General features: G+C 33.7%; 3 protein-coding genes across 4 annotated transcripts; 2 read left to right on the top strand and 1 right to left on the bottom strand.

Annotated features, from left to right (window-relative positions):
• The first annotated feature begins 2464 nt into the window (after positions 1–2464).
• Positions 2465–7475, top strand: LOC112283506 (uncharacterized). Its single transcript, XM_024522252.3, has 10 exons — positions 2465–3012; positions 3401–3589; positions 4204–4257; positions 4428–4538; positions 4998–5060; positions 5285–5539; positions 5745–5891; positions 6483–6581; positions 6720–6779; positions 6930–7475. The coding sequence occupies exons 1-10, from the start codon at positions 2710–2712 to the stop codon at positions 6996–6998; spliced, it is 1350 nt and encodes a 449-aa protein (XP_024378020.1). The 5' UTR covers positions 2465–2709; the 3' UTR covers positions 6999–7475.
• A 1572-nt stretch (positions 7476–9047) lies between these two features.
• On the top strand, positions 9048–10421 carry LOC112283508 (uncharacterized). The gene is made up of 2 exons (XM_024522256.2): positions 9048–9936; positions 10061–10421. The coding sequence occupies exon 1, from the start codon at positions 9385–9387 to the stop codon at positions 9889–9891; it is 507 nt and encodes a 168-aa protein (XP_024378024.1). The 5' UTR covers positions 9048–9384; the 3' UTR covers positions 9892–9936; positions 10061–10421.
• Positions 10422–11275: 854 nt separating this feature from the next.
• On the bottom strand, positions 11276–14245 carry LOC112283507 (uncharacterized). Of its 2 annotated transcripts, XM_024522255.3 has the most exons (4): positions 13431–14245; positions 12930–13135; positions 12605–12749; positions 11276–12335 (listed from the first exon to the last, which is right to left on the bottom strand). In XM_024522255.3, exons 1-4 carry the CDS (start codon positions 13527–13529, stop codon positions 12300–12302), a joined length of 486 nt encoding a protein of 161 aa, XP_024378023.1. In that variant the 5' UTR covers positions 13530–14245; the 3' UTR covers positions 11276–12299. The 2 variants fall into 2 exon arrangements, with proteins under 2 accessions (XP_024378023.1, XP_024378022.1); XM_024522254.3 differs by having other exon boundaries at positions 12317–12749.
• Positions 14246–26292: the final 12047 nt, after the last annotated feature.

Below are 26292 nucleotides of genomic sequence, written 5' to 3'. Positions count from 1 at the left end.
GAGGTACTCCAACCATCGTCCTCAAAAGATTTAGGGTTAGACACCAAATCAGGAGTTCTAAACTGTGGAAACGTTTCGACGAATTACTTTTGCCGTACCATTTAATGAACTAATCTTGCGAATCCTTGGAATTGTTCTTTGATGCCACGAGGTGGATAAGTCATTCTTAAGAGACCCTTGGAACCTCAATTTCTCAACCTGAGGTAGTCATCGAAACAATGCCGAAGCTGGTTGTAATGAGAGTGCTAAATTTTGTCCAAAAACACAAAGGTTACGAACTTTCCTAGATTTTATGAAGAACTATGTGAAACTCTTCCTCTTGTAAGCCGTTTTTGACATAAAATACTAAAAAATTGTGTATGGCTTTAAAATGTAGTGGAAGGTCTACTTGCAACCTTTGCACAATCTTGAAGACTTTCTCTGCAGTTTATAAAACAAATATGGCACGCGCCAATGATTAAGGATCCTTGCTTGTCCTTGCTGGTCTATCTACGAGCATTTTATGATAACAAGCAACATCCTAATTGCTCCTGGTATGTTAAAATATCTTTATATTAGTCTTGAAAAACATTTGTGTCTTAAATTGCATAATTATTGAGTCAACCAGCTACAACTATCTGATGCTATTCATACAAGAAGGTTATTTATGCATATTAGCATTGCTGGGCTACATAACTAACAATATGTACACTTAAAAATAACATGTATTCTAGCTTGTCTGGTTACAAAATTTATATACCACCTGATTTGGAGACGTGCTTATGCTTATTTTATGAGATTTAATGAAAAAAGAGCCTTCAATGTGGAGTGAAAAATAAACAAAATGGTGTTTTATAACATGAAGACCTTGAAGAACAATAAATGTTTTACTTGAAATGCATAAAGGGGTTTTTACTTGTTACACAAAGAATCAATGACTTGCATGTTTGCATAACTTACTGGCAGAATAGTGTATAGCTATTACATATTATATTTTGAAAAAATGATTTAGAATGTATGGGCAATCATTGTTGAGGGTAGAAAGAAAATTTGCACCACTAATATTGTAGGTATGTCATTTTCACTTGGGCAGATTTTTTTTGCTTTTAAGATTAACAACATTATTTTTGTCAAATATTAATTATATAAATGAAAATAAATAATGGTATAAGAGTTCTGTCTTATAAAGGTAACAAATAAACCATATGATTGAATGATTGATTAATTGATCATATATATATTTTTAAATCTAATTATATTATACATGACTTTTTACATGCACAAAACTCAAACAATATAACTAACTTATCATACACTTTTATAACTTTGTCATTTTTACTATTTATGTATATATGTATAGTTTGTTGGTTTTTGAATTTGTTGTAATGGCAATTATGAAAGGCCAATTTTTATTTTTATTTTTGCAGTAATAGATAAATCTTTCATTCATACACATTTGTGTGTAAATTAAGCAACAATAATTTACTAAAAAATGTATTTAAAAATAATTACATTCATATATAGTATACATTTGTTGTATGACTGTATATATTTAAATATACATATATATAATTTTCTTTAAAATAACATATCACTTAGTATTTAAGATTATTATAGTTGCAATAGAATTGGTGGTTAATATAAGATTTTCCAAATTAAAACTTTGAATGACTCAAAGGACATATGATGCATAGTGTGCACCATTTAATAAAGTTTTTTTTTTTTTTTTTTTTTTTTTTTGCACCTTCTAATATTTTGGGTATGCACTACAAAAAATTGAAAACCCATTGTAACTTGTTGCATAGTCATGACTTATTGGAATCTAAATCAAGTCATTTTCATTAGGCAAAATATATGTGTAAGCTACTGTTAATGCCACCACATTTTTTGCTATTGCCACCACCACCCACTTGACATATTTTTTTTAATTCTCTTTCTTCTAGTAAAAAATATGTTTAATATGTTTTTTTTATTCAAAATGATAATAAAATTAAGTTAATCTTAATAAAAAAAAAACTAAAAAGTTAATAAGAATAAGTTTCTTTGTACTGAAATTTTTAGTTTAAAAAAAAAACATATTCTTATTTAAAAAAATATTTTATAACACACACACACACACACACACATATATATATATATATATATATATATATATTTAATTTTATATTTAACATATGCAAAGGATATAAGTGACACGAAATGGATGACAGCAGCAAAAACTGCATTGGAGTTAGCCATACTATATATATAGTATATATACCTCCCTAATCGCTTTATTGCACTGAGACCCACTTGGACGACAAAGTGCATCACCGAATGAACGTCTTTCGTTACAAATTCCACACAAAAGCACATCCACGACGCTCCAGCGGAAGTCATTCGTTGCCCACTTCTCGTCACCGTCAACGAACGATAAAATCCTTCGTCGTAGACTGGAGCCAAAAATCGTCAGCAAAACCCTACAAAGGAAGGAAGGAAGGGACGAAGACGGAGGAGAAGATAAGCTAAAGCCCTGCTGCGATGCTTTTTCCTCAGGGGAAGAGGAGGAGAAGAATGCCGGCAATGCAATCGGACATGGCCTCACCAATGCCACTAATCTTGCGCCACTCCTCCTATTCCTCCGCTGCCGCTGCCTTGCGTTCCTCCACCTTGTAGACACACCTCAATCCTTGCCTTTGGAAACTAATTTTGTCGCCACCCAACTTGTGGGAACCTCGCAACCATTCGGCGATGGCAATGGCGACGCACAATGTAGCAGCGCTGTGCCGCACAAGGGTTCCGTTGCTTGCAGCAGCATCCGTGGTTACCCACCACGGTGTTTTCTTCACCAGTCGCAGCATTAGAATCGTGCCCATTTCCAGTTTCACTGTGGGGTTGGGCGGGTTTTCTTCGGCTTATTCGAGCTTGGTGGGGCAGAGGTTGTTGTCGTTCCAGCAGACGCGACCATTTTCCTGTGGTAGAGTGAGCATGGCGCTGAAGAGTGGCATTGTCGGTCTTCCCAACGTGGGAAAGTCCACGTTGTTTAACGCTCTTGTAAGGATCCCTGATTCTGGAATTTGCATTTGTTTCAATGCTCTAGTTGAACGACCTAATTGGTTATGAAGAGGCAATTTAGAAATTATTTGAGGGTGTTTGAAATTTAGGGGGCTTCTGAGCGTTGTGGAGTTTTTTTGCAGAACCACCTGCGCCTCATTTCATTTTTTAATCAGTATTTTGACAATTGGGAACAAACCTCATAAACGTTGATGAATTTCAATTATGAGTTGTCATTCGAGTTTAAGCAGTTCAGTTTGATGATCGTACTTCGAGATCCGACAAGTAATTTACAAATTGGAGCCTCTTTTGTACTCGTTACGTCACGCTTCTTTTAGGTTATGCCTGGAAAGGTATCGACTTATGAAAATTGAAAATGTTGAGTCAGGTGGAGAACGGTAAAGCCCAAGCAGCGAATTTCCCCTTTTGCACGATAGAGCCCAATGTTGGTGTGGTAGCTGTGCCTGACCCGCGGTTGGGTGTGCTTTCTCAACTTAGCAAGTCTCAGAAGACTGTGCCCACGTCTGTTGAGTTCGTGGATATTGCTGGCCTTGTCAAGGGCGCCAGCCAGGGGGAGGTATGGTTCTGCTACATTGTGTTCCGAAGATCTTATGTGCTCTGTGTTTTGATCTGGTAGCATGGCTACTGTTGTGCCATTGAACAGCTAACGGTAACTAATTGAGTGTGACAATAATTGTTTGAGTGGTAATTGGCCATTAAGTGAGCCAGTTTGAATTTTGAGAAGTTTTATTGGAAGCTTTGAGTCTGTTTATCACTGAATACTCGTTTGAAACACTCGAGTCCTACTATGTGCAGGATATTAGAGCTCTTACAAAACTGTAGGACGTCTACTTTCAGTTCATATTTCAATGTGCAATGAAGATTCGTTATATCGAATTGCTGTAAAATTACATGTAATAGGCACACTTCGAAGATCTAAATGAATAACGGTAGTTTCTCTCAAAGATATCTCATAAAACTATTTCTACTGCTAAAACAATACTTGTTTGCTGCGTTGTGCTGGTCAGTACTGGAACGATGGTTAGATTGTTTGACTCAGTTTCTGTAGTTCTAATTGTTATGGGTGATTTGGAACTCAGTTTGTGTCCTTCCAAGTCTACACAGTAATTAAATGTACTATTTGATACTATTTCCTTGATGGTGCTCTGACGATGTGCACGGATCATGCAGGGTCTCGGGAACAAGTTTCTGTCGCATATTCGTGAAGTTGACTGTATTGTCCAGGTGAAGAACTAGTGCATCCGTAACCTTGGTCTATATCATGTCTTTGTGATGTCCTTTTATTAGTTTATTTATTTAGTTAGTTATTTATTATTTTACTTTTAACCTGATTGAATTATGTATAAGAAGCTTCATTCCTAGAAGTTAAAGTGTTTGAAAATGTGGGAACGAAGGTAGTTCGGTGCTTCGAGGATGATGACATTGTACACGTCAACGGGAAAGTGGACCCTGAGGTGGATATTGACATCATCAACCTAGAATTGGCATTTGCAGATATGTCCCAGGTGAATATGCATCTCAACAAAATTGATTGTAGTTCTTCACAGTTGCTTGCCAGTTTGACCTGATATGCTTGCAATGAACTTTAGCCGTATGGACTCACGTTGAGATCGTGTTGAAAGTTTTGGTTGTCCAGCGAGTCACATTGTGTCTTTGGTCTTGTTTAGCTTTGCAATGAATCATTATGGTGCATTTACTTCTCACCAGCTGATGTCAAATAATGTATAGCAGTTTCAACTCATTTGTGATATGTCTGTTGAGAAATCTCCTAATCCCCCCCCCCTCTTTTCTTTTTTCTTTTTTATTATCTTTTAAAAGTATATTTAAAACACAAGACTTTTAGAATGTTTCGAAATACTTTACTTGAAATACTTTACTTCCCTTCTTATCCTTTTAGTTCCTCTGTTTAGCTTGAGGTCATATAATGTCCTGTACTCAAATCGTAAAATTTTAAAAATTTTCAGATTGAGAAGAGGTTGGAGAGGCTCAAGAAAGGAAGGGCGAAGGACCCTCAGGTCAAAGCGAAGGTAAAAATTCTTCTTTAAATAACTTAATGCTGGCTATATCAGATCTTTCAAATCTACTTGCAAAGGCCATTTTCGGAAATATCTCTTTGTGTTAAGTTGGATCTGAAGTGCGCTGTGTGTCGTGAGGAATATCATCACTAAATTTATCATTTTGCTGTTGCCACCTCTTTTGTATTTCTGTTGAGTCAAAAAATGGTTGACTTGGGAACGATGTTCTTGAACAGGAAGAAATAGAGATAGAAGCTCTGAAAAGAATCAACGAGGCGCTGTTGAACGGGAAGCCAGCAAGGATGGTACCTTTATCAGAGGAGGAAAACAAAGCTGTGTTACAACTTTGTTTACTAACTATGAAGCCTGTGATTTTTGCTGCCAACGTGTCAGAGGCAGACCTTGCGGATGCATCAGGAAACCCTCATGTTGATAAGGTTAAGAAGTGTGCTGCTGATCTTAATGCAGAGGTTGTGGTGGTATCAGCTCAGGTGCACTCCAGAGTCTTTACCATTTGGAATTACGTTTCACGTTGTAACATTTCAATTATATGTGGATCCTTGCACACTAGTATCTTTGTGGTGTTTTGGGGACATCGTCCGGATGCTATGCTTGAATTCCATGGTCCTAGCCATCAGTATTTTCCAGTCAATAACATTTACTATGTGATACTAAAAGAAAGACTGCTCGGTGCAGGTAGAGGCGGAACTGACAGAACTTGACGCAGAAGAGAGGACAGACTATTTGCAGTCAATTGGCGTCACTGAAGGAGGACTAGGCTCACTTGTGCGAGCTACATACAATCTGTTGGGATTGCGGACATACTTCACCTCTGGAGAAAAGGTTTCGGATTTACTGGCGGCTTGTCAAAGTTGCATTAGTTCAGCATGCATGCCTTTTATCAATAAGCGGGGTTTCTATCTTCTATTATGATTACCTATGAAAGACCTATATTAGTAATATTAGTAATAATAATAATAGTAATAATAATAATCATAATAAAAACAAGGATAACGTATTTATTGAAAGTAAGTGTTAGATTGAGCCAAGGTAAAGCATGTTGTATACAGTTTCCAGCACTCATCCTGGATTCCAAGAGAAGTTGACCAGGTCAAGTATGGGTCTGCACTTGGGTCGTTTTATTTAATAGTGCCTTCCCAGACAACACTGACTGTCTTCCTAGTACTTGCCACGTAATTAACACCATTATCAGAATTTTGGTTGGACTTGATTATTTGATGTTCCTTAGTTAGTTGCTTCCACGCCTTCCATACCAGAAGACCAGATTGGGTCTCTAAGCCACTGATTACCAGTCATATACACGGTTAACTACTCGTATCGATTGTCCTATGGTGAAAACCAGTATAATGTCGTATTTTATTGTTACATTGATCAGTTGTAACAATCATGACTCATTTTTCGTGATGATGGCAGGAAACGAGGGCATGGACCATCTTAGCTGGAATGACAGCACCACAGGCTGCAGGGGTAATCCACACGGACTTTGAGCGTGGCTTCATTCGTGCCGAGACTGTAAGTTTATCCTCAACTTATATTGGAAACTTACATACTATTATCATGCAAAGTTAGCAGTGTTCTTCTACTGTGCACATTGTTGAAAGATGTAGTTGTTAATGCTTATATTTTATTCTAACGCGGATGAACATACAGATTGCATACGACGATTACGTTCAGGCAGGATCATACCCAGCTGCAAAGGACAAGGGTTTGGTAAGCCTCAATTATTACATGAAATATATAGCTTTCTACTTCAGAGGTATACAGAGGAAGCTATCAGCAGAAGTAGGTTGGTGGATGACTATCACTTGGGTTATTTAGTGGAAAGGTCGAAGTAACACCTGTTCATTTACATGCGTGCAGATGCGTGCAGAGGGCAAGGATTACATTGTGAAAGAGGGCGATGTCATGCTGTTCCGTTTCAATGTTTAAACATCCATAGCAAAGACTTTTTCCTCATCATATTACATAGCGTATCAATTCATTCTCGGGTGATTCTAGAGTAGTGAAGGATATTCCATCTTGTCAAACTAGGCAAAGCTGCTGCTATTGCAATTTTTAGTACCTTGCGCAACTGCTTTCAACCTTGCAGTAGGCAAGAGAAGATAGGTCGTCATAACGGTTTTGTAGCCCCTCGAAGAGCAGTCTTCCAGTCTTAGCGCGATACACCAGAACACTCATATCTAACAGCCAGAACTTAGAGAGCCAGTCTATCACATTCATAGAGAATATTTATCATAAAACGAACTAGGCATGAGTTGAGCATTGCTTAAATCTTTGATTATGAGCATTAAGCAGTTACGATCACTTAAAAATATAGGTATTGAGACTTCATTTTGTTATGCAAGCAGATGTTTGGAGCCTATCATGGGATTTATCAAATGCGTGGATCTTCACAAATTGAAATTATATTGTGCATAAGCCCAGTCTATGTGAACCTGCTTTCCAAGGGCTGCTGGGGCTTACCTTCAGTAAAACATATGGCATCCAACTGAAATGTAACCTTGCTGAGAATTCGTGATTGTTTTATGTAAATCAGAGCATTTCGACTGCCAAGTCGCTTGTTTTGCATTAACCCTGTAACTTATCCTTTGCCCGTGTTCAATTGGGTAAGGACGCTCGATAGGTGAGATTGAGACATGGAAAGACTATGGGAGACTGATGGTGTTACTTGATAGTGCTTTATGTCACCTCGTCACTAGTCTCTTTCAAGTCGCGCCAGTCAACTTTTAAATAATCGCGTATTTTCAGTTTTTCAGCTGTACATGGTACCTGCAAGCTGGACTTTTCTTTAACTCTTCTGCAAGTACCGATGCCATTGGTCTTTCTGATGCAATGTCATCATGTCTACGATGATCTGAAAAACCACACATGGAATTCTCTCAATGTGAACATATGCCACTTGCTGCTTCACTAGCGATAAGCACGTCACTGGAATGAGCGAATCGATTTGGGTGACATGAAAGGTTCCAGTACCACCGCGGCAAGCACATCCCGTCAGTGCATCCGTCCAAGTTCGTAAGCTCTGTCGGCGCATATAATTGTGGTGGTACTAATATTACCTGGGCTCATCTGCTGGGCGATGAAGTATTAGTTTCACACTACGGTGCAAGTTAAAATCTTCAAATAAGTCCTCTGAATCAGCATTAACCAAATAGGAGACTTGTAAGGGTGCTTTTGTTTGATACCACCAATGGGGTTTGCAAACGTCCACTCAGAAGTTTGGATTGATAACGATGAAATATGATTCAAACATTTCGTAATGTCGGGGTAATATTTTGATGGCTGACTCGTTGCAAGCGTGACTTGTGTAATTTTGCTGAACAGAGAAGAAGATTCAACCTGTTGATCATGCACCAGGATCCATGTGAGCTTCCGCCAGATTCCAATCATGCTACTCACGAAGTCGCCAGCAGTGCAATGCTAGGATCATTGAATGCCCTGTAAATAATTTCTTCTCTCTCTCTCTCTCTCTCTCGTAATTTGGTGAAGGTTACTTGAAGATACAGATGAGCAAAGCCCATGATGGACAAAATGTGGGCAAGCTTGAGCGGCGGTAACTCTACGTAGGATCTGCACATGTTACGCATTCTATTTAATGCTCTTAACTGATATGTCCTGTTGCTGAGCAGGCTTTTCAGGCTTTCGCTGCCTTCTCAGTGACTGGCTTCAGAGCATTCGCGAATCATTTTCCTACATTATTTGGTGCGTTGGCGAAGATTGAATATAAACGCGTTGGAAAATTATTCCTTCCTTGGGAGACACATCATGGCAGAATCACTAGTTCAAGCTCAAGTAACGCTTAAATATACTATGATGCATGTTGATTCTGCTTCGGATACTATCCATAACGAGGTCTGCGGTCGAATCATTTGAGTATCTCTAAACAATTGGATATCCTGCTCCGCATACAAAAATTCCCAACAATATTCCGGACAGACGCTAGATCTCCATGATCCTTTCAGTCTATGTGCAATATTTCAGTTTGCTTCTGACCGCCCAGAACATCAGCGTTGTAAACTCCTCACTTGGAGGCGTCGTGTTTCTGCGGTTGAAGCTAAACCCACCTCACAACTTTGCTTACCGATCTGGTTATCCTTTCTCGTTTGAGTTACTCGAAGTAATTCGAGTTGGGGCTCATTGCGTATGAAGTGAAATTGAGCAGCAAATCAACGCTGATGCTACCGACAAGAACTGTCGTCGAAAGTGCGCTTGCGCCATGCAGATGCGACTCCGATTCAATGGCAGATCCACAGTTCGTAGACATTGCTCTAGACCGTGAGTAGCACACTCTATCTCGTCCCATCACCACCTGTACATGCGAAATCGACACTTCCAGTTGTTGATTTTGGACTCTTGCAATCTTCTGGTTTTGGACCCTAGCCCTATATTACCCCAACCTACGCTCTGCTGTTACAATCATCCTGCAGCCACTGCCACCATTCCACCGCTTGTGCTGATCGACTCACTGCTGCAGCTCAAGATGAAGGGATTCCAAGCACTGGTGCTGATCGGAACTCTCATGCTCGTCGCTTGCAGCTGCTCAGCTGCCAGAATTTTAGTGGAAGAGAATCGTGCAGCATCCCAGATGAAGTTCAAGGGTCCATCGCCAACCGAGAAGCCCAAATTGCCGCCGCTGCCCACTTTGCCTCCCAAGCCCAAGCTCACATTGCCGCCGCAGCCCAAGCTGCCGAGCTTCGGGAAGAAGTGCCCTCCACCTCCAGCTTCTCCTGTCTACACTTCTCCTCCTTACTCTCCTTCCCCAGTGTACACTTCACCTCCTTACTCTCCCTCCCCTGTCTACAAGTCTCCTCCCCCTTACTAAGAGCTCATTACCGCAATGAGAAGGAGCTCGCGCGATCCAACTCAGGTAATCGCAGCCATTGCAGAATTTCGTCTGTACACCTTTCACGAGTGAGTGGAGGTTGTGATGAAGCCATCAGTTGTAATCCAGGGCTTCGCATTTAACGCATAATTTTGTGTTGGCTTGCCAGGTTTTCAGTGCTGAGGCTTTGAGGAAATCGGATGGGCGATGACTCTGAATTGCAAGAGTTTATCTGTGGGCGTGAACAATGACAGTTGCTTCGTGGACAAACGATGGATGTGCCCCGAATGTTGATGTGCTAGTATATAGTCTTGTATTTTTGTGAGAGATAGGTGGAGTGTGAGGCTGTGCATTTAACTGCATTGGCTGCTGCATATCAAAATAAGCACAAAGTGGAGTGTAGCTTGGTTCGAGATATTGCATTCGGTGCCGGTTAGCCTCTGTAACGAAAGCCGTTCGCTGCAAGTTGGAGAACGGTACACTGTAATTAGGAGCCGCATTTGATCCATCAATAAATCTGATTTATGCAATATTATTGAACAAACCTTCAACTATGCTTGAATTGAATTTCTCAGAACGTTGGAGTTGATTGAAATTTACGTTTCATCTAAACAGGCACTGGACGTTGCCGGTTGAAATTGCGAAGTGCTGCTATAAATGCAGATGTGATGATGTCTTCATAGAATCAAGTTGTGTGTAGTTGAATTTGTGACATGGAATTTTCACAGTATGTAATCAAGACGTCAACATTACCAAGCCACATTCTCTAGAGGTTGGTCGTGCGTGATCTGGCGGCATGAAGTAATTCCACTGAATTCCAAATACTTGAAAATTCTGGTTTAAAAAGTTGGAATTCAGTGGGACGAGCATGTCCAAAAACTGGGAAGAGAACACCACTCGAGGGAGTTCGGAGTCTTCGGAGTTCGAAATATCTGTGAGATGGTTTCATCCCACATGAAGATCCTAGCGCTCGTCACAACGTGTGCACACAATTTGATCTGGGACAGTGTATTAGAAACCCAACATCACAAGCGGCACTCCAGTAAGGTATCAGTGATCAGTCTAGTTTGGATTGGAGTCCGAACAACTAAGCGCCACAAGCGCAATGCCACATTCCTTAATGGCTCTTAGTTGTGGTGTTGTGCTTTGTGGCGCTTTTGTATTAGATGACCACATTGGTGTGAGTTCCTCCTATTTCGTAACTTCAAATTCACAGAGGGACTCTCAACACGCTAGGCGTTAATCAGGATGCAATTCTGGATGGGAGGACGCTTTTTTAATGTATTAATGGTAATGAACGTAGGTGAAATCGCCATATGGGATAATTCTAGTCGTTTGTTAATTAACTTCCACAATTAAGGAGATTTACACTGCAATGACGTGGTTAGTTGGTAAACTTGAAAAGTCCAAAATAACTGACCCGTATTAATGACAAACTGTACATAAACATGATACTGTTGGCTACGCTCTTCGATAATCTGAAAGAAGTACATCCCTGCTAGCCACTTGCACTGGTGATACCCGGAGAACGCCATGCGTGTGCATGTAATCCCTGAATCCTACTAAGTTCCAAAAATTGCACTCCAATCCTCTCCTCGATCTTAACCACAATTCAATCGTCCAGTTTCTCCAGAAATCTAAGCGCCACAAGCGCAACGCCACAATCCTCTCAATTATACTCCCATGCTGCCCTAAGTGCAAAGACCAATTTTGGAAAAGCTACGAAACATCAAAATGTGTATGTAGTGTTGGCCATGGATGGCTGTCTTCGATCAGAGATTCAGTGCCCTGTTAATATACGTCAACTTCCATCTCGCCCTACGACTCGCCCTATGACTCGCCCTGCTGGAGAAGCGATCAAGGTATGTATTGCATTCCGCACGATGATATGCAGACCTTGTTCGAGTACAGAACTGATGAATGTAGTTTACAAGGTTGGCAAATGGGCTTCTCCTGAACCTTGTATTCTGAAAGTGAATGTTGAGTCTCTGATGAATGTTTCTCCAACTTGTATCCACATTACCGTCAGGTATTAGAAGCTATGGGAGAATGCGTGTCAGAAATGAAAATGGTGAATCTTCGACCTTACATCACTGCCGTAGATGCTGCAGCATTGGATCTGCAGAAAGAACTGCAGGAGAAAGCAACATTACTGATAACCCCCACTCCCGGGACCGACAGGTATGGTTTAGATCGTAACATTGCTAGTTGTATCCGTGGGTGGAACTCATACATTTGGATTTCAGTCCAGACATAAATTAAATTGCTCTGCATGCATGGAATGATGAAGAGGCAGATCAGATTTCAGCTTCATTTTTTAGGATCATCAGTTGGCGTCTTCCGCTTTTACCACGCTCTACTTTTGGCCAGATGGGTGGAGAGTTTCTTGGATGAAGACGACGAAAGAGCTAGGGCCAGCATGTCCAGCAGTAAAGCAAGGCGTTCTGCAGATACATGTAGTTAGTTAATTACAGTGCAGAGGTTCGTTCCCTCCTGAATTTTTAAGTCGATGAAAAACAGGCTATGATTGCATCTCATGCCGCTGATAATTCATGATATGTTTTTTTTGTAATTGAAGCATACCTACATGCCTACATGCCTACATGTCAGTTCCTTCTAGCCATGCATTATAACGTTTTTCTTTCTTTTCAACCGCAATTTTCAGAACATAATATAGAATGTTGAAAAACATAGTAAAAAATGTGAACATTGCCCCCCAAGTGGAAATGAGTTTCTTCAATTGCATGCAATAATCCTCATGTTGAGTTGTGTCTCCTCTGTTTACGTGCACTTTGGATCGAATATTGTTCATTATTGCACCCCCATTTAGAAATGTCTCAGCAACTAGGAACATAATCCTGCTTCAGTCAAGTCAAGGTTAAGACCTTACAAAACTGACAACAACAACAACAACAACAATACTCAAATGATTGAGATCTTTTAGGAAAAGATATCCTTCTAAATATTTTTCAAATGCAAAAACATTATCTTGAATATATTTCACAAAATAATGCACAAAGATATGGAGAGAAGCTCACCAAGAAGATGTAAAGAGGATAAGTACAATAAATTTACAATAATTCTCTTCCTTATCAGGTTTTCCAAAACAGAAACACCTCGTGTAAACGGAGATCAATATCTGAGCAACGAAAAGAGAGACAATGGACCCTGCAGCCAGCCCAGTTGAAGTATCTCTTGGGTAAACACAAATAAGGTAACCCGATTCAGCATAGATCGGTGGGACCTGTACAAAGAAAGCGCAAGTGAGGTGACACAGTAGGAATAGAGATATGTAGCTGCAAAACCTCTGAAAAAATGTAAGTTACCAGCCACATTTTCACAATGTGTAAGAACACTAAAAATCGACGGTGCATGATGAGTCGAGCTGGAATGTAAAGCACGTTCTAATCCCCTCGCTACGATGTAAATACATGCGAAGAGGAGATCGCATTGCAAGATGTCCAAGTTCATCACAGCACACAATACAATGTCAGCAACAGATACCTGAAAGCGAATTGCAAAGGGGAAGAACAACTGACCTTACTCTGCGTGTACATCGCGCCCAATGCTAGCGCAAAGGCGATCACATCGCAGAAGAAAGTTGCGCCTAACACGGGCCATGACAATACTCCCTCCATGACTCAAGGAAAGCACCAATTTAATGATCCTTCAGACCTCAGAAACAATTCTCTCAATTCTCTCCCTCGAACTCTACATCAAAAAAATATAAACCCCAAAACCCGTCGGCTCCGAATCACGGGACAACAAGCCCACCACGAACGAAAACAATTCGTAACGAGCGACAGCAGCAATGCAGGTCCCAAATGCAACCAACGCAACTCATAAATGCCGAGCGCAACGTCACAGCAAGAGCAAAAAGGTAACAATCTGACAGTCTTTCCCAGAAGAGATGCACTCGTCGACCACCCAACTGTAGTTACCCATTGCCTGAAAACTCCCACTCGTAAGAAGCCCCCCCTCCGCAACTGCCAGTATCGCCAATCCATCGTCGTCGGCATCGTCATAATCGTCATCATCATCATCGTTTGTATGGAATTCTCTGATACATCGCGTTGCCGTCGCATCGTCTCATGCAACAAAGATTGATGATGACGGGGGGCTCATTCATCCAGTGCTCTCTCACACACACTCTCTCTCTCCCACTGCTCAGGGAAAATCGTTCGCCGTAGAAACTCCTCCCCTTCCAGCGCTGACGAAGCGAGCCATTCCTTCCGCAAACTGACAGGTGCAGTCCAATCGATCGCCATCGAAGGATGCCGGTGCAGAATTGTGCGCCAGGACGAAGCATTGGTCGCGCCGCATGCTGCAACGACGTCGTCGATGCTTGCACGCGAAAACACATTTCCCCTCTCTCCTGGCCTCTTCGGGTTTCTCGCCCCCGAGGTCCAATTAGGGCTTCGTGTGAATGCATGGATGGATGGATGCATGGATAGATGGATATATGGATGCATGGATAGATGGATGGATGCATGCATGGATGGATGGATGCGTGTGTGGATAATTGGATGCATGTGTGGATGGATGGATGGATGCATGGATGGATGGATGCATGGGTGGATGGATGGATGGATGCATGGATGCATGGGTGGATGGATGGATGGATGGATGCATGGGTGGATGGATGGATGGATGGATGCATGGGTGGATGGATGGATGTGAGCTTTTATGGATGTTTCTCGTTCCTATTTGGATGGCCTTTGACCTGCCCCTTTCACGGGCTGGGTGCTTCAACAGCAGCTCAGTTCTTAATATCATGTATGTGCATACCAGTGTGAAGTTTCTTCACTTATTGTTAGTAAATCCATTTTCTGCAGCTCTCTATTCTCTAGTCTAATACATACAATTATTTGAATAAAATAATGTAAAATTTAATTATACAACAATCAATTTCTTATAAGTTCATATTCAAATATAAAATTTGAAATGCACAAAATTTAATTAATTATTATTTTACTTTTGAGATATTCTTGTGAAATATTTTGATAGAAGAAGAAGAAATTCACAAATATTTAATTTTTATCACTTTTATAATTTTTTTATTATTTTAAAAATCATGTTTATCTGATTTTATTCAAAGCTTAAATAAGATCATAATCAATAAAGTATTATTTATAAGTCTCATAAAACAGTTTAACATGTTTTTTTTAAAACACTTTGTAGGTAATTCACTTGTACAATTTGTAGGTTGCTTTTGTAGGTAATTCACTTGTACAATATTGTTCCAACAGCCTTCTTGATTTTTTTTTATAAATAGAGTTTTTTTTTTTTTTTTTTTTTTTTATTTTGTCTTTGGTTGACCTTTGAATGTTTTATTACTCATTCAAAGATGTCAATTTTTGTAACAATTTGCGTAGTAGAATTCTAGAAAGAGTAGAAAATGCAACCAAAAGCAACAAAGGGAGAGAGGTGGGATTTGCTTAATATTGAGAGAGGCAAGAGTAGCAGTGCACACAATAGCTACAACATCAATAAATAAATCAATCAACAATCATAAAGCATTAATAAATAAGTCAATATGCAATTAGAGGTGAAAATTGAGAAGAAGGCGAGATTTGACAATGCTTTGATGATGAATAGGCCCCTCCCTTTCCTTGCATTGATAGAAAAGTTCACAAGGAAATGTTAGATGTTTCATTGTTAGATTAGTACAGATAGTCACTATTTTTGGTATGTAACATTTTTATTTTTCTTCCAAGTGGAGAATTTCAGAATAAATGGATAGCTTTCTATTGACAAATAATCATAGATGTGGAAGGAAAACTACTGTTTATTATCTTGTGAATGCCATCTTGCTCATTTTTGCTCCTATAGTAGAAATCTCGACCACATATTTCACAATAAGTTGCACCTATATTTGATTCTCTCTTTTCTTTGATTTTTATGATGTTTTTTTGATTTTAGTCAGGGCACTACCTCCCTTAGGTCTAAGAGCACTTGATTCTTCTTCAATCCGTTCATATGATTTATATGAAGGTATTTGAATAATATGGATTCATTGTAGGTATGAATTCATATTGTTCTCAAAGCACATGGTTTCTTTTCAATAATCTCAAATATCCAAGGAAGGTTTGGAAGCTACATTAGCTTTGTAGCCATGTAAGACAAAAGCTTTAGGTGGCTACTATGAATATTTGAGAAACAAGCCTAAGATTCTTCATCAGTGATCCTAACTCTTTTCCTTATTAGTTTTCCTATTCAGCTAGATGTTTGCTCAGATTAGAGGATTAACTATCATATGGGATGCAAAAATATATTTTTTTGTATCGGTTTGAAGGAATTGTGAAGAAGTTGAAGAAGATCCTCTCTTAATCTCTCCTCTACAAAGAAGAAGAGAAAGAAGACAAAGAAGCAAAAATAAAAGGTATTATGATTGATCCTTCCAATATTTTGAGAAAGATTGATTCATCATTGCTATTACGATTGATCCTTCCAATATTTTTGTACTGGAACTTTTGAATTTAATTCAAATCCTATGGCATTTACTTTTTTTTGATCTAGAATACATATGATATCATTTTATAAAAAACATTCTTGAACAACCTAATTTTATTGAAGTTTTCCAAGTATTGTGAACTGCAACAAAAAATTTCCATGACAACAATATGATTTTATCTAGTGAATTATATGATACATCTAAATTATATATATAAATATATATTAGTCTTTTAGTATTATGTTAACTAAAAATATATGTCTTTTATATTTATAATTATTTTTCTTTAAAAATAGGCACAAATCTTCTATAAATTATTTTAAAAGGAATGAAGGATTAAGACATGGAGGCTAGAAAATAGAAACAGTGAATTGAAGAATAGTGAACATAGCAAGGAATTGGAGACTAGAAAATTGGAGACTAAGGAATAGAGACAAGAAATTGAGAAAGAAGGATGAAGATGGAGGATGGACAAAATCAATGATGAGATGAAAATAAAAGGTGTGGATTAGACAACATTAAAATGTGACTTTATCAATTTCCTAAATATACAAAAAATATTTTTTAATACATTTTTTACATAGAATAAAATTTATTTTTATAATTTTTTATATTATAATTGATTCAATAGTATTGTTTAAAATATTCATAATTTTTATTTTTTTGATATATTTTAATATGACTATTTTATCTATACTTATAATAATATATAATTTTTTTTATAATTATTATATTTATACATAAAATTTTTAAAAAATTATAAAATATAAATGTGTATATTTTAAGTAAATAAATTTAGAAATAAAAAATAAAAATACTTATTAGTTAATTTTTAAAGTATAAAATATTAAATTATTATTATTTTTCAGCCCATGGAGGCTATAATATACTTTAATTGCACATATTATTTACTTTTATTTTAAAAGAAGATCTCTATATTTGGTATCATTTCACGTTCTTGTGGAGTTCATATTATTTTCATCAAAAGTTTTCTATGAACTTGAGTTTATTCCACATTGTTGCAGTGTTTGTATTGTTTTCTTCAAAAAAATATTCTTTACTTGAGATCATTTAACATTGTTGCAAAATTCATACATACTTTCAAAATTTAACAAGTTGAATATATCCTACAGAAATAAGACATAGTGATGTAAGATTAAAATTCAAGTTGTGTTCACTAGGTTTTTATATTAGATTATTTACAATAGATTGTATTAAAAGGAGCTTAAAATATACTCAATTTATTACACTTCAGGTACTTTTATATCTCTATGAGTATTAAATGAGACTATTTTTGATATTTCTTACATATTTGATAATCTAATTATTTAAAAATAAATTAACATATTTAAAAGTTTGTAATCAACTTGTATATGAATTATTTTTGAAGATTATATATTTGATGTCTATTGATTCTATGGTTTATAAGAAGATAAGGCAAGTGCATAGTCAAATAATCTCAAGTGATATTGGAAATAAACTTAGACGTAGACACTTTATCTATAAGATTAAAAGATACCAAAATCTCTAGATCACTGCTAAAGGGAGCAATACAAGTAATGGACCTAGTAAAATAGAGCAAGTAAAGAAGCTATATTCATTAGTTATCTATGAGTATCGTGGTTGAAAGAGGTTGTTGTGCTAAACCCCCTTTTCCTCCCTCTTCCTTTTTTTGAGGCTAAAGATTTATCTATTTGAAGTATGCAAAACTTGGATTCTTAAGACTTTCCTCAAGTCAATTGAATCTGAATTGCATAAAATATTGAGTATAAATTGAAGTCTCATATACAATCATCCTAAACATCTATTAGATTCTTATGAATTATCATATATTCATCTAAACTTAAGGATTATAAGTACAATTTATAATAGGATAAAAAAAAGGTGTAAAATTATTTTTGAATCAAATAGAAGGAAGATGTGAATTGATGTTATTTTTTGCTTATATAAAAAATACTATTCTAATTTGAGGTTATTGATTATGAGTAACAGCTAAACAAGAAATATAATCCAAATGACAAATATAACATTGTTAGGATTCTAGACCACTTTTAGTACCACAAGTATTTGTGTATTATATTTGAACTTTTTACAAAGAATTTGTAAGTACATCCTTGAAACTAATCATTGGCATGCATTTTAAATTTTATTTTATTTATTTTGTGTCTTAATCTTTATTAAATTGACTACAATCTTATAAAGATGATTATAAGTATGTCTTTTGAATAACATGTAGTAAGTCAATGAAAAGTAAACAATGTATGTTGACCTATAGTTCAACGAAGGATGCAAATGCTTATTTGGCAATAATAACAACTTTGACAATGGCATTATGAAGGTACTCAATTTTGATACTCTCTTTGGCATATTCTATTTAATGGAGTTTTGAATGTTTGTTTGTAAAGTTTGAGTGAAACTATTAAAAGTTGGTATTATATATACTTTTGTATTATACTTTGTATGGTATTTTATCATGTACATTAGTAATTATTATATTTATTGATATTATTTTATCTCTTTTAAAAATAAATGGATTCATATATAAAAATAAAAAGATATATTTTGTAAATACTATTCAATTAAGGTTGTTTCAAGTTATCAAGTTTTATTAGCTTATAGTTCATTTTTGTGGTTTTTTTACTAACTAAGTCATGGTTATAAGGACCAATAAAATTTCATTTGAAAAGTTAATTAAAAATAAAAATAGTCAAATTTATATTTTTAGTTTTTTAGATTTATTATAGATTTTTTTATCTATACACATCTTATACATCTTAGATTTATCTATGAAAATTGAGTCACTTTCTATATCATAAGCTTTTGTGTATTTGAGCTTCTCATAAAGAATTTATCAGTAGGTCTTTAAAATTGATGATCAACATGTATTTTAGGATTTTATTCTATTTTATAGTTATATATTAATAAAATATGTATATGATTGGTAGAAAAGCTCATGACAATTCTAACACAAATATACTAGCTATAACACAAATCTTTGCATAAAAATACAAATTTTATGGGTGATTCTAAAATGTATAATATTAAAGTAAGCATATTTTATCTATTAGATTTTCAAAAGTTATTAGATATTCATGTAAGCTTGAGGATTATAAGTATGGTTTGTAATAGAATCAAAAAGAAATGTATAAGTATTCTTGAATTAAATAGGAGAAATGTGTGGATTGATTTTATTTTTTTTCTTTTATAAAGAAAGATTGTTTTAACTTGCAATTATTGATTACAACTGACAACTAAATATTAAATACAACTTAGATAACAAATAATATATTATTTAGAGTTTAGACTACTTTCAACACAATAAGCATCTATGCATTGTATTTAAACTTCTTACAAAGAATTTGTGAATACAAAATCAAAATCAATATTTAGCATGTATTTTAAGATTTTATTTTATGGTTTTAGATAAATAATATATATATATATATATATATATATATATATATGAGTGGAAGAGGAGCTCATGACAATTCTAGTACAAACATACTAGCTACAATGTAAATCCTCACATAACAATTCAAATTTCATAGGTGACCTTGAGCTTTGTAGATTTATTGCAAGAAATATTCTAAAATCATATGATATTATATATGGATAAAATAGTGAAGGATGAAATTAATTGATAAGGTTGAAAAGAAAATATAAATACACATAATGGATAAAAAAAAAAAAAAATAATAAAATTCTTCTTTAAGTTTTATTATAATTTATTGTTTGAATAAAATGATGTAGTGATTTTCAAAATTGAGTATGAAATTAGCTTCTTCAAATTCAAAAAACAATGTAAATAAATTGGATATCAAAAAAAATAAAACCATAAATTATACATGATTACCATTGTAATTAAGCATGCTTCTATGATGATTGAAGTTTATTACACACAAGTATGCATATATAAGAGAAGTTAATATAAAATTAATTCTAAAACTTATTTTTGCTCACATTAGCTAAAACAAATTAAAACCTATGTCCACATGTCTTTAGTAGCTATAAAAACTCTAATATGCTTCAGCAATTTCTATATAAATTTTAACAGTCATAAAAAGTAATTAAAGCTCAACAATCCTCAATATGCTCCCATAATTCTAACGTTCTTTTGAGAGGTGTTATATATTGGTTTAATCAACATTTTAAAATTATCTACAAGTGTTCAAATAGATTGAAGTTTGGAGATTGTATTGACTACTTCAAAAAGAATAAATTATTATAAATTTAGCTAATAATATATATTTTTGGACATATTCTTGAAGTCATTACATTGTTGAAATATCAAACTTATAGGATTTAAGTTATATACATGTACTATATAAATCAATTTTTGCTCTAAAATCTCTTTATATAATTGTTGATTTATTATTTCTTCAATCCTACATATTATATCAAGGCCATTTGAAGTCATACAATTCTACATCATTATTCTTCTACCTCCAAACTTCATTGTATGAAGGATAAGAAAATAACTAAGTAAGACTTTTCTTAAAGAAATATGACAAAATAAAAGTAAGCAAACATATATATTAAAAAGAAATTAAAATAGCTATTTCCAAAAGATAAGAAAATAAAAGATTATTGAATCTAGATTAGAACATAAAAGAAGTTGATAAGAGTGAAGAAAGCTTCATTCATGCCTCTATATATACTATCCATCTAAGAGCTACGTGGTGATATTTTATAGGACATCTAACACGTGTTGACTTTGTAAGCCACATGTCTTAACTTACAATGCAAATTTTCTATGTGTGCACTACAAAGTTAACTTGTTCTACAAGCTACCTATACATGTGATACATTGACCAAATTTCTAACTTAAAAGTCAACTATAAATACATATGAAGTCAAAATCATGTCTATAAAATTTTGATGAAGTTATTCTAGAAGATATTATGAAATTAATCTATTTTTATTTACTTCTACTTAATCATATAGATAATTATTAGAGTAAGTAAGTATATCCATGACATTATCTCTTTCTTCTAGAAATGAGTTCTATAAGGTACAATCATTATATATTAAAAAAATCTAAGATGCAATAAATTATATTTGCTACATATTCTAATCTTTATTCTCTCCAAAGATGATTGATAGGTTTTTTCAACCATTAATAATGTCTCATACTAGGATAAGAAGACCACCTGTTATTTGATCATTGTTGAGGCTTTCATAACTTCTTTCAAATATAATATTTAGAACAGAGTCAAAAAATTATTTATAATTCTAATAAAATCACCAAACATTGGAAGTCTCTTCTAAGATTGTGATATCAAATATGTTGTATCTTATCATCTATTTGACAAAGAAGATATCATTTTTGAAGATCTTCATTTCAATTATATTGTCTTAAGAATTAAGACAATTATAATATCTCATTTGAGAAGTCAGCAAATGATAGCTCTTGAATTGAATCCACTAATTATTAATTATCTATCTTCTTAATACTACAATATATACAAAAACTACAAACAAGGATAGAAAGTAGAATAATATTTTTATTTCATCTTATATATCTTTGTATCAATAGCATGATTCATTCTAGCTTCACTTATTTTTATTTATTATTTATTATTTTTTATTTTTTAGATGTTGTCAAAAATAACATCATAAAATTCCTTCTTTGTGATTTCTAAAATCTCTTTTAATGTGAATTCCATCTTAGCATTTAGTATATGTTCTTCCAACACTCCTTTTAAATCTATTGTTACTTCAATATCAAAAATTAGTTTATTAGCTATTGATTTATCTTTATCTTTTGTATCCTTTGTTTTTTCTTTCAATATTATTAAAATATCTTTTATAAGCAATTCTTGTAAAGCTACCTCACGAGATTTGTCTCCTCAAGTTTGCTTCTTGAAAAAAATTTCTTCTCTTATATTGTCAAAAATTCCTCTTTTCTTTTCTTTTCTTCTATCAAGGCTTCTTGTTGCTTCTTAACAATATATGCATAAACTAAAAGAGTCTCTACATGATTTTTTTCAAATTATTGTATCTTATATTATAGCTGTAGTTCTTAATAATACTTTTTGAAGCATCTTTCTTTTTTACATCATAAAAATGGTCAAAGTCCAAAATCCACTTATCTTCATATTTTTGTCAAAGTTATCATCTATCCTAACATTACAACTTATATTTTCTTATATTACTATTCCAAATGCTACTAAATAGTCTTCAATCAATGCTTTCATATTTTCCTTGCCAAAATTGATTTGAAAGAGGTCTTCTATATCTTTTAATGCTACTTTTCTTACTTTTCAATAAATAACTCCATATTACTAAATTCATTGTAATCTTTCCTAATATGAGAAATATTGTCATACTAAATGCATCTTTGTATATACTCTTATTTAAAAATAGCTTTCAAATTGATCGTAAAAGTCTTCTTTTTTAAGTCTTGTTAATTTGATTTGAGGATTCTACATACCATGTATAATTTCTTCAACTCTCATATCTTCTTTCTTTGATGTAGATATTGGAGATTTAATAACATATATTATTAGTTATAATATATATACTTGAGTTTTAAGTGCTTATACTACTCTTGGAATATTAATTGTGTCCTTCCTTCTCTCTTCTTTTGCAAGCAAACCCACAACACCTTTAGAATTTTTTCACTTCATTGTCAATCTTTCATCTTCTTTTTTGTCTTGAAGAAGTATTTCCAATTTTTCTTGTAATTCTCTATCCACTACTTGAAAAAATAAATCAACCTTCTTTGGCTCCAATGTCAACTTCTTTACCTTTGATAGTTGAAAATATTTCCTTTTGAATTTCTTTAATAACTTTGTTACTTATAAATTCTTAGTAGACTATTCAATTCATTTTAAACATAATTTTTTAGTAATACAATTAATATCTTTTAAGAAATATTTATCTTTTAATGCATATAAAATTATCTCCTATGAACTCCCATAATACTTCATAATTGATATAACATGTTTTTATATCTCTAGTATCATAGCAAGTCCAAATAGCTTGAATATCTTCTTCTTAGAGTTCTGATTTAATTTCATTTTCCACATATAATATTTTAGATACTTTGAGATGTCTCTTCTATTAAATTGGTCAACTTTATTAACTATTATTTGCCAAAGCTTCTTTGTGATCATTACTCTACAATTATTGTGTAGATAATGTAAAAGCTTGAAATATACTTAAAATAATAGGATCCATATACATACCTTGTCTTTTAGTAGAAACTCTATTTATAATTCTATTCAAAGCTCCTTACACAACTCCTTCAAAACTCTTGCTCTTGTTATCCATTAAATAAATAAAAATAAAAAATAAGTAAATCTAATATCTCCCACTTCAAGCTTTCATGTTGGATTTACCAAATATATTTTATTATGTATATTCTTACTTAAGAATGCATTGGCACCTAGTTGTGGAAGGTAAGTAACAATACAATAATAATTCTACCATGTCTAATGGAGCCTTAAATAAACTTCAAGTAATCCCTAATAATCTAATTAAACTTTAACGTATTGAAATAAATTTAAAAGAAGTTACAAAAGAAATAAAAAGAAACCTAAAAAAATATTAAAAATAAAAATTCTCAAATAATCTTAATTGAAATCCTAATGGAACGTTAATCATATCCTAGGTCAAATCTTAATGAAATTTTAATGAAAACTTAAACTTTAGATAAATCCTAAATAAGTTCTAAACCAAATTCTAAGAAAATCTTAATCTTAACCATACTTGAGACCAAATCCTAAACCAAATTCTAATCAAATCCTAGATCTTAAAGAAACTCTTAAAAAACCTTATAAAAATTGGAATCTCAACAATTAATAATTAAACCATTGATATCAACTCAAAATTTGCACACTTCTTAATATCTTAGTTAGAAATAGATATAAGAAAGATGAAATCAATTACACTTACTAATTGAAAGAAATGTAAGATAATCCAATTCGATGTTAGACGACCTCCTATTCTAATCTGAATGCTTAACTTCTAGTACTAATATCTTTGTTTTGAACCATTGAATTACTCTCAAATTTTACCTAAATTATTAAAAATCAAATTTAGTATCCATACAAAAAAATTTCATTCCAATCCAATTAATAAATTTCTCAAGTTCTTAGAAATAATTACTAACCATCAAATTCTAATTTTTAAGACCTCAATCCACAAAAACTTTCATATATTTTGATCTATTACTTTGATTGATTCTAAAATTTGCACATACATTCATACTTAATATACCAATAAATTTCAATTTTTTTCTCAAATCCTACTCTTTGATCTACCAAAAAATCCCAAATTTGCCATATGGACATGGTTTTATATCTTGGAATCTAATTTTGATCTAGGTTGATAACTAATTCTATTTGGATATCAATTTTTAATAATATGAGATAAGTTTTATTTTATCTTATTATTAATTTTCTTTTAAATATGTCTATATTAATTTCTTACCTCATTTACTTTGATTTGGCTTATTTGAGCTTCTACAAAGTAAATAGAAGCCTCTTCTATAAAAAAAGCAACATTAAGACTAAATCTTTAATTACTTTTTTATTTTTTATGTTTATTTTTTTACATCTTTTTGCTAGGTTCTTCTACAATAACATTCTTATTTTTATTTTTGACTATATAGTTGTATTATCACACAACATTATACAAACAATGATTAGATTAGAAGCATCTTTTAGATAATGGTGTCATTCTTAAAACGAATACATAATTATAAAAAGTTCTTTGTCATAAAGCTTGTAGTTGATTTTAGTGTTATGATATAATATGACTAGTAAATGAAAGAGAGAAGAAAATATTATATTGTAGAAGATCTTACTTTTAAAAATTATAGAAGAAAAATCCTAAAATTATCTTAGAATAAAGATGATAGTCGAAAAGGTAGTAAAATTAAAGGATATTATTGCTACTTTTTTATGAAATAGGCTTCTATTTACTTTGTAGGGCCATAAATAAGGCAAAACAAAGTAGATTGGAAAATAAAATACTACAAGCATGCATAGAAGAGAGTTAAGAATAGATTTTAGTAAAATTTACCTTAAGAAACCAATAATTGGTACTTGGAGAGGACTAGTTGTCAACTTGGATCAAATCAGATTTCAAGGTACAAAACCATGCACCTATAGTGATTCCAAGGTTCTTTGGTAGATTAGAGAGTAGGATTTGAGAGCAGACTTGATAAGGTTTTTATAAGCATTGATATTATATGATTTAGATTTGTAACAAATTTATAAGAGCTTTACAAATTCAAGGTCGTTTGGGGTGACTTGGATTTTTGTGAAATAAAATAAGGTTGATATTTACGGCAATTTTGAGAGTTTTGTAGCAGATTTATAGATATAATTTTGTAGATTGGTGGATATAGTTGTGTTTGATGTATATTATGAATTTAAGGCCAATCAAATAATTAATCAAAGTGTGTGAAATTTTTTTGGATTTAGGTCTTTGAAATTAAAATTTGAAGATCAGTGAATATTTTTAAGATCTTTGATAATCTATTAATTGGATTGAAATGTTTTTTTTTTATGAAGACTAAACTTGATTTTCAAAAATTTAAATGAATTTTGAAATAAAATCAATGGTTTGAATAGAAGATATTGGCACTAGAAGTTCAACATTCAGATAAGAATAGGAAGTTGGCTAATATGCAAGCAAATTTTAGGATTTTTCTTCTATTTGATAAATGTGATTATTTTAAAATTTTTATAATTTTTATAATTAAGAGGTTAAAAGATGTATAAATTTTAAGCAAGATCAATAGTTTAAGCAATAGATATTGAAATTCTAATCTGTCGTTGTCATATTACGTATTATTTTGTTTAAGAGGACACCGCATATCTGGCTGTGGAAGATAAAATGATGTTTTGTAAGTATCCAAGTAGTCTAGTGGATTTCAACCATCTAAATACAAACTATTTCGGATTTCAATGTAAAAGCTTAATCTCAATACAAAG

This window comes from Physcomitrium patens, chromosome 6, assembly GCF_059467195.1.
Source record: "Physcomitrium patens ecotype Gransden chromosome 6, ASM5946719v1, whole genome shotgun sequence".
In the NCBI taxonomy this organism is placed as follows: domain Eukaryota; kingdom Viridiplantae; phylum Streptophyta; class Bryopsida; order Funariales; family Funariaceae; genus Physcomitrium; species Physcomitrium patens.
The sequence above is the reverse complement of the archived record's forward strand: the minus strand, read 5'-3'. Positions and strand labels throughout refer to the sequence as shown.

Bases quoted from the DNA above. Each gene is read 5' to 3' on its own strand.
- LOC112283506 (XM_024522252.3), top strand. From the start codon at position 2,710: ATGGCAATGGCGACGCACAATGTAGCAGCGCTGTGCCGCACAAGGGTT. The intron at 5,061-5,284 runs GTAAAAATTCTT...GTTCTTGAACAG, and splicing joins ACCCTCAGGTCAAAGCGAAG to GAAGAAATAGAGATAGAAGC. The intron at 5,892-6,482 runs GTTTCGGATTTA...TGATGATGGCAG, and splicing joins ACTTCACCTCTGGAGAAAAG to GAAACGAGGGCATGGACCAT.
- LOC112283508 (XM_024522256.2), top strand. From the start codon at position 9,385: ATGCGAAATCGACACTTCCAGTTGTTGATTTTGGACTCTTGCAATCTT.
- LOC112283507 (XM_024522254.3), bottom strand. From the start codon at position 13,529: ATGGAGGGAGTATTGTCATGGCCCGTGTTAGGCGCAACTTTCTTCTGC. The intron at 13,136-13,430 runs GTCAGTTGTTCT...TTCTTTGTACAG, and splicing joins CGATGTACACGCAGAGTAAG to GTCCCACCGATCTATGCTGA. The intron at 12,750-12,929 runs GTGAGCTTCTCT...TGACTGAAGCAG, and splicing joins ATCCTCTTTACATCTTCTTG to GATTATGTTCCTAGTTGCTG.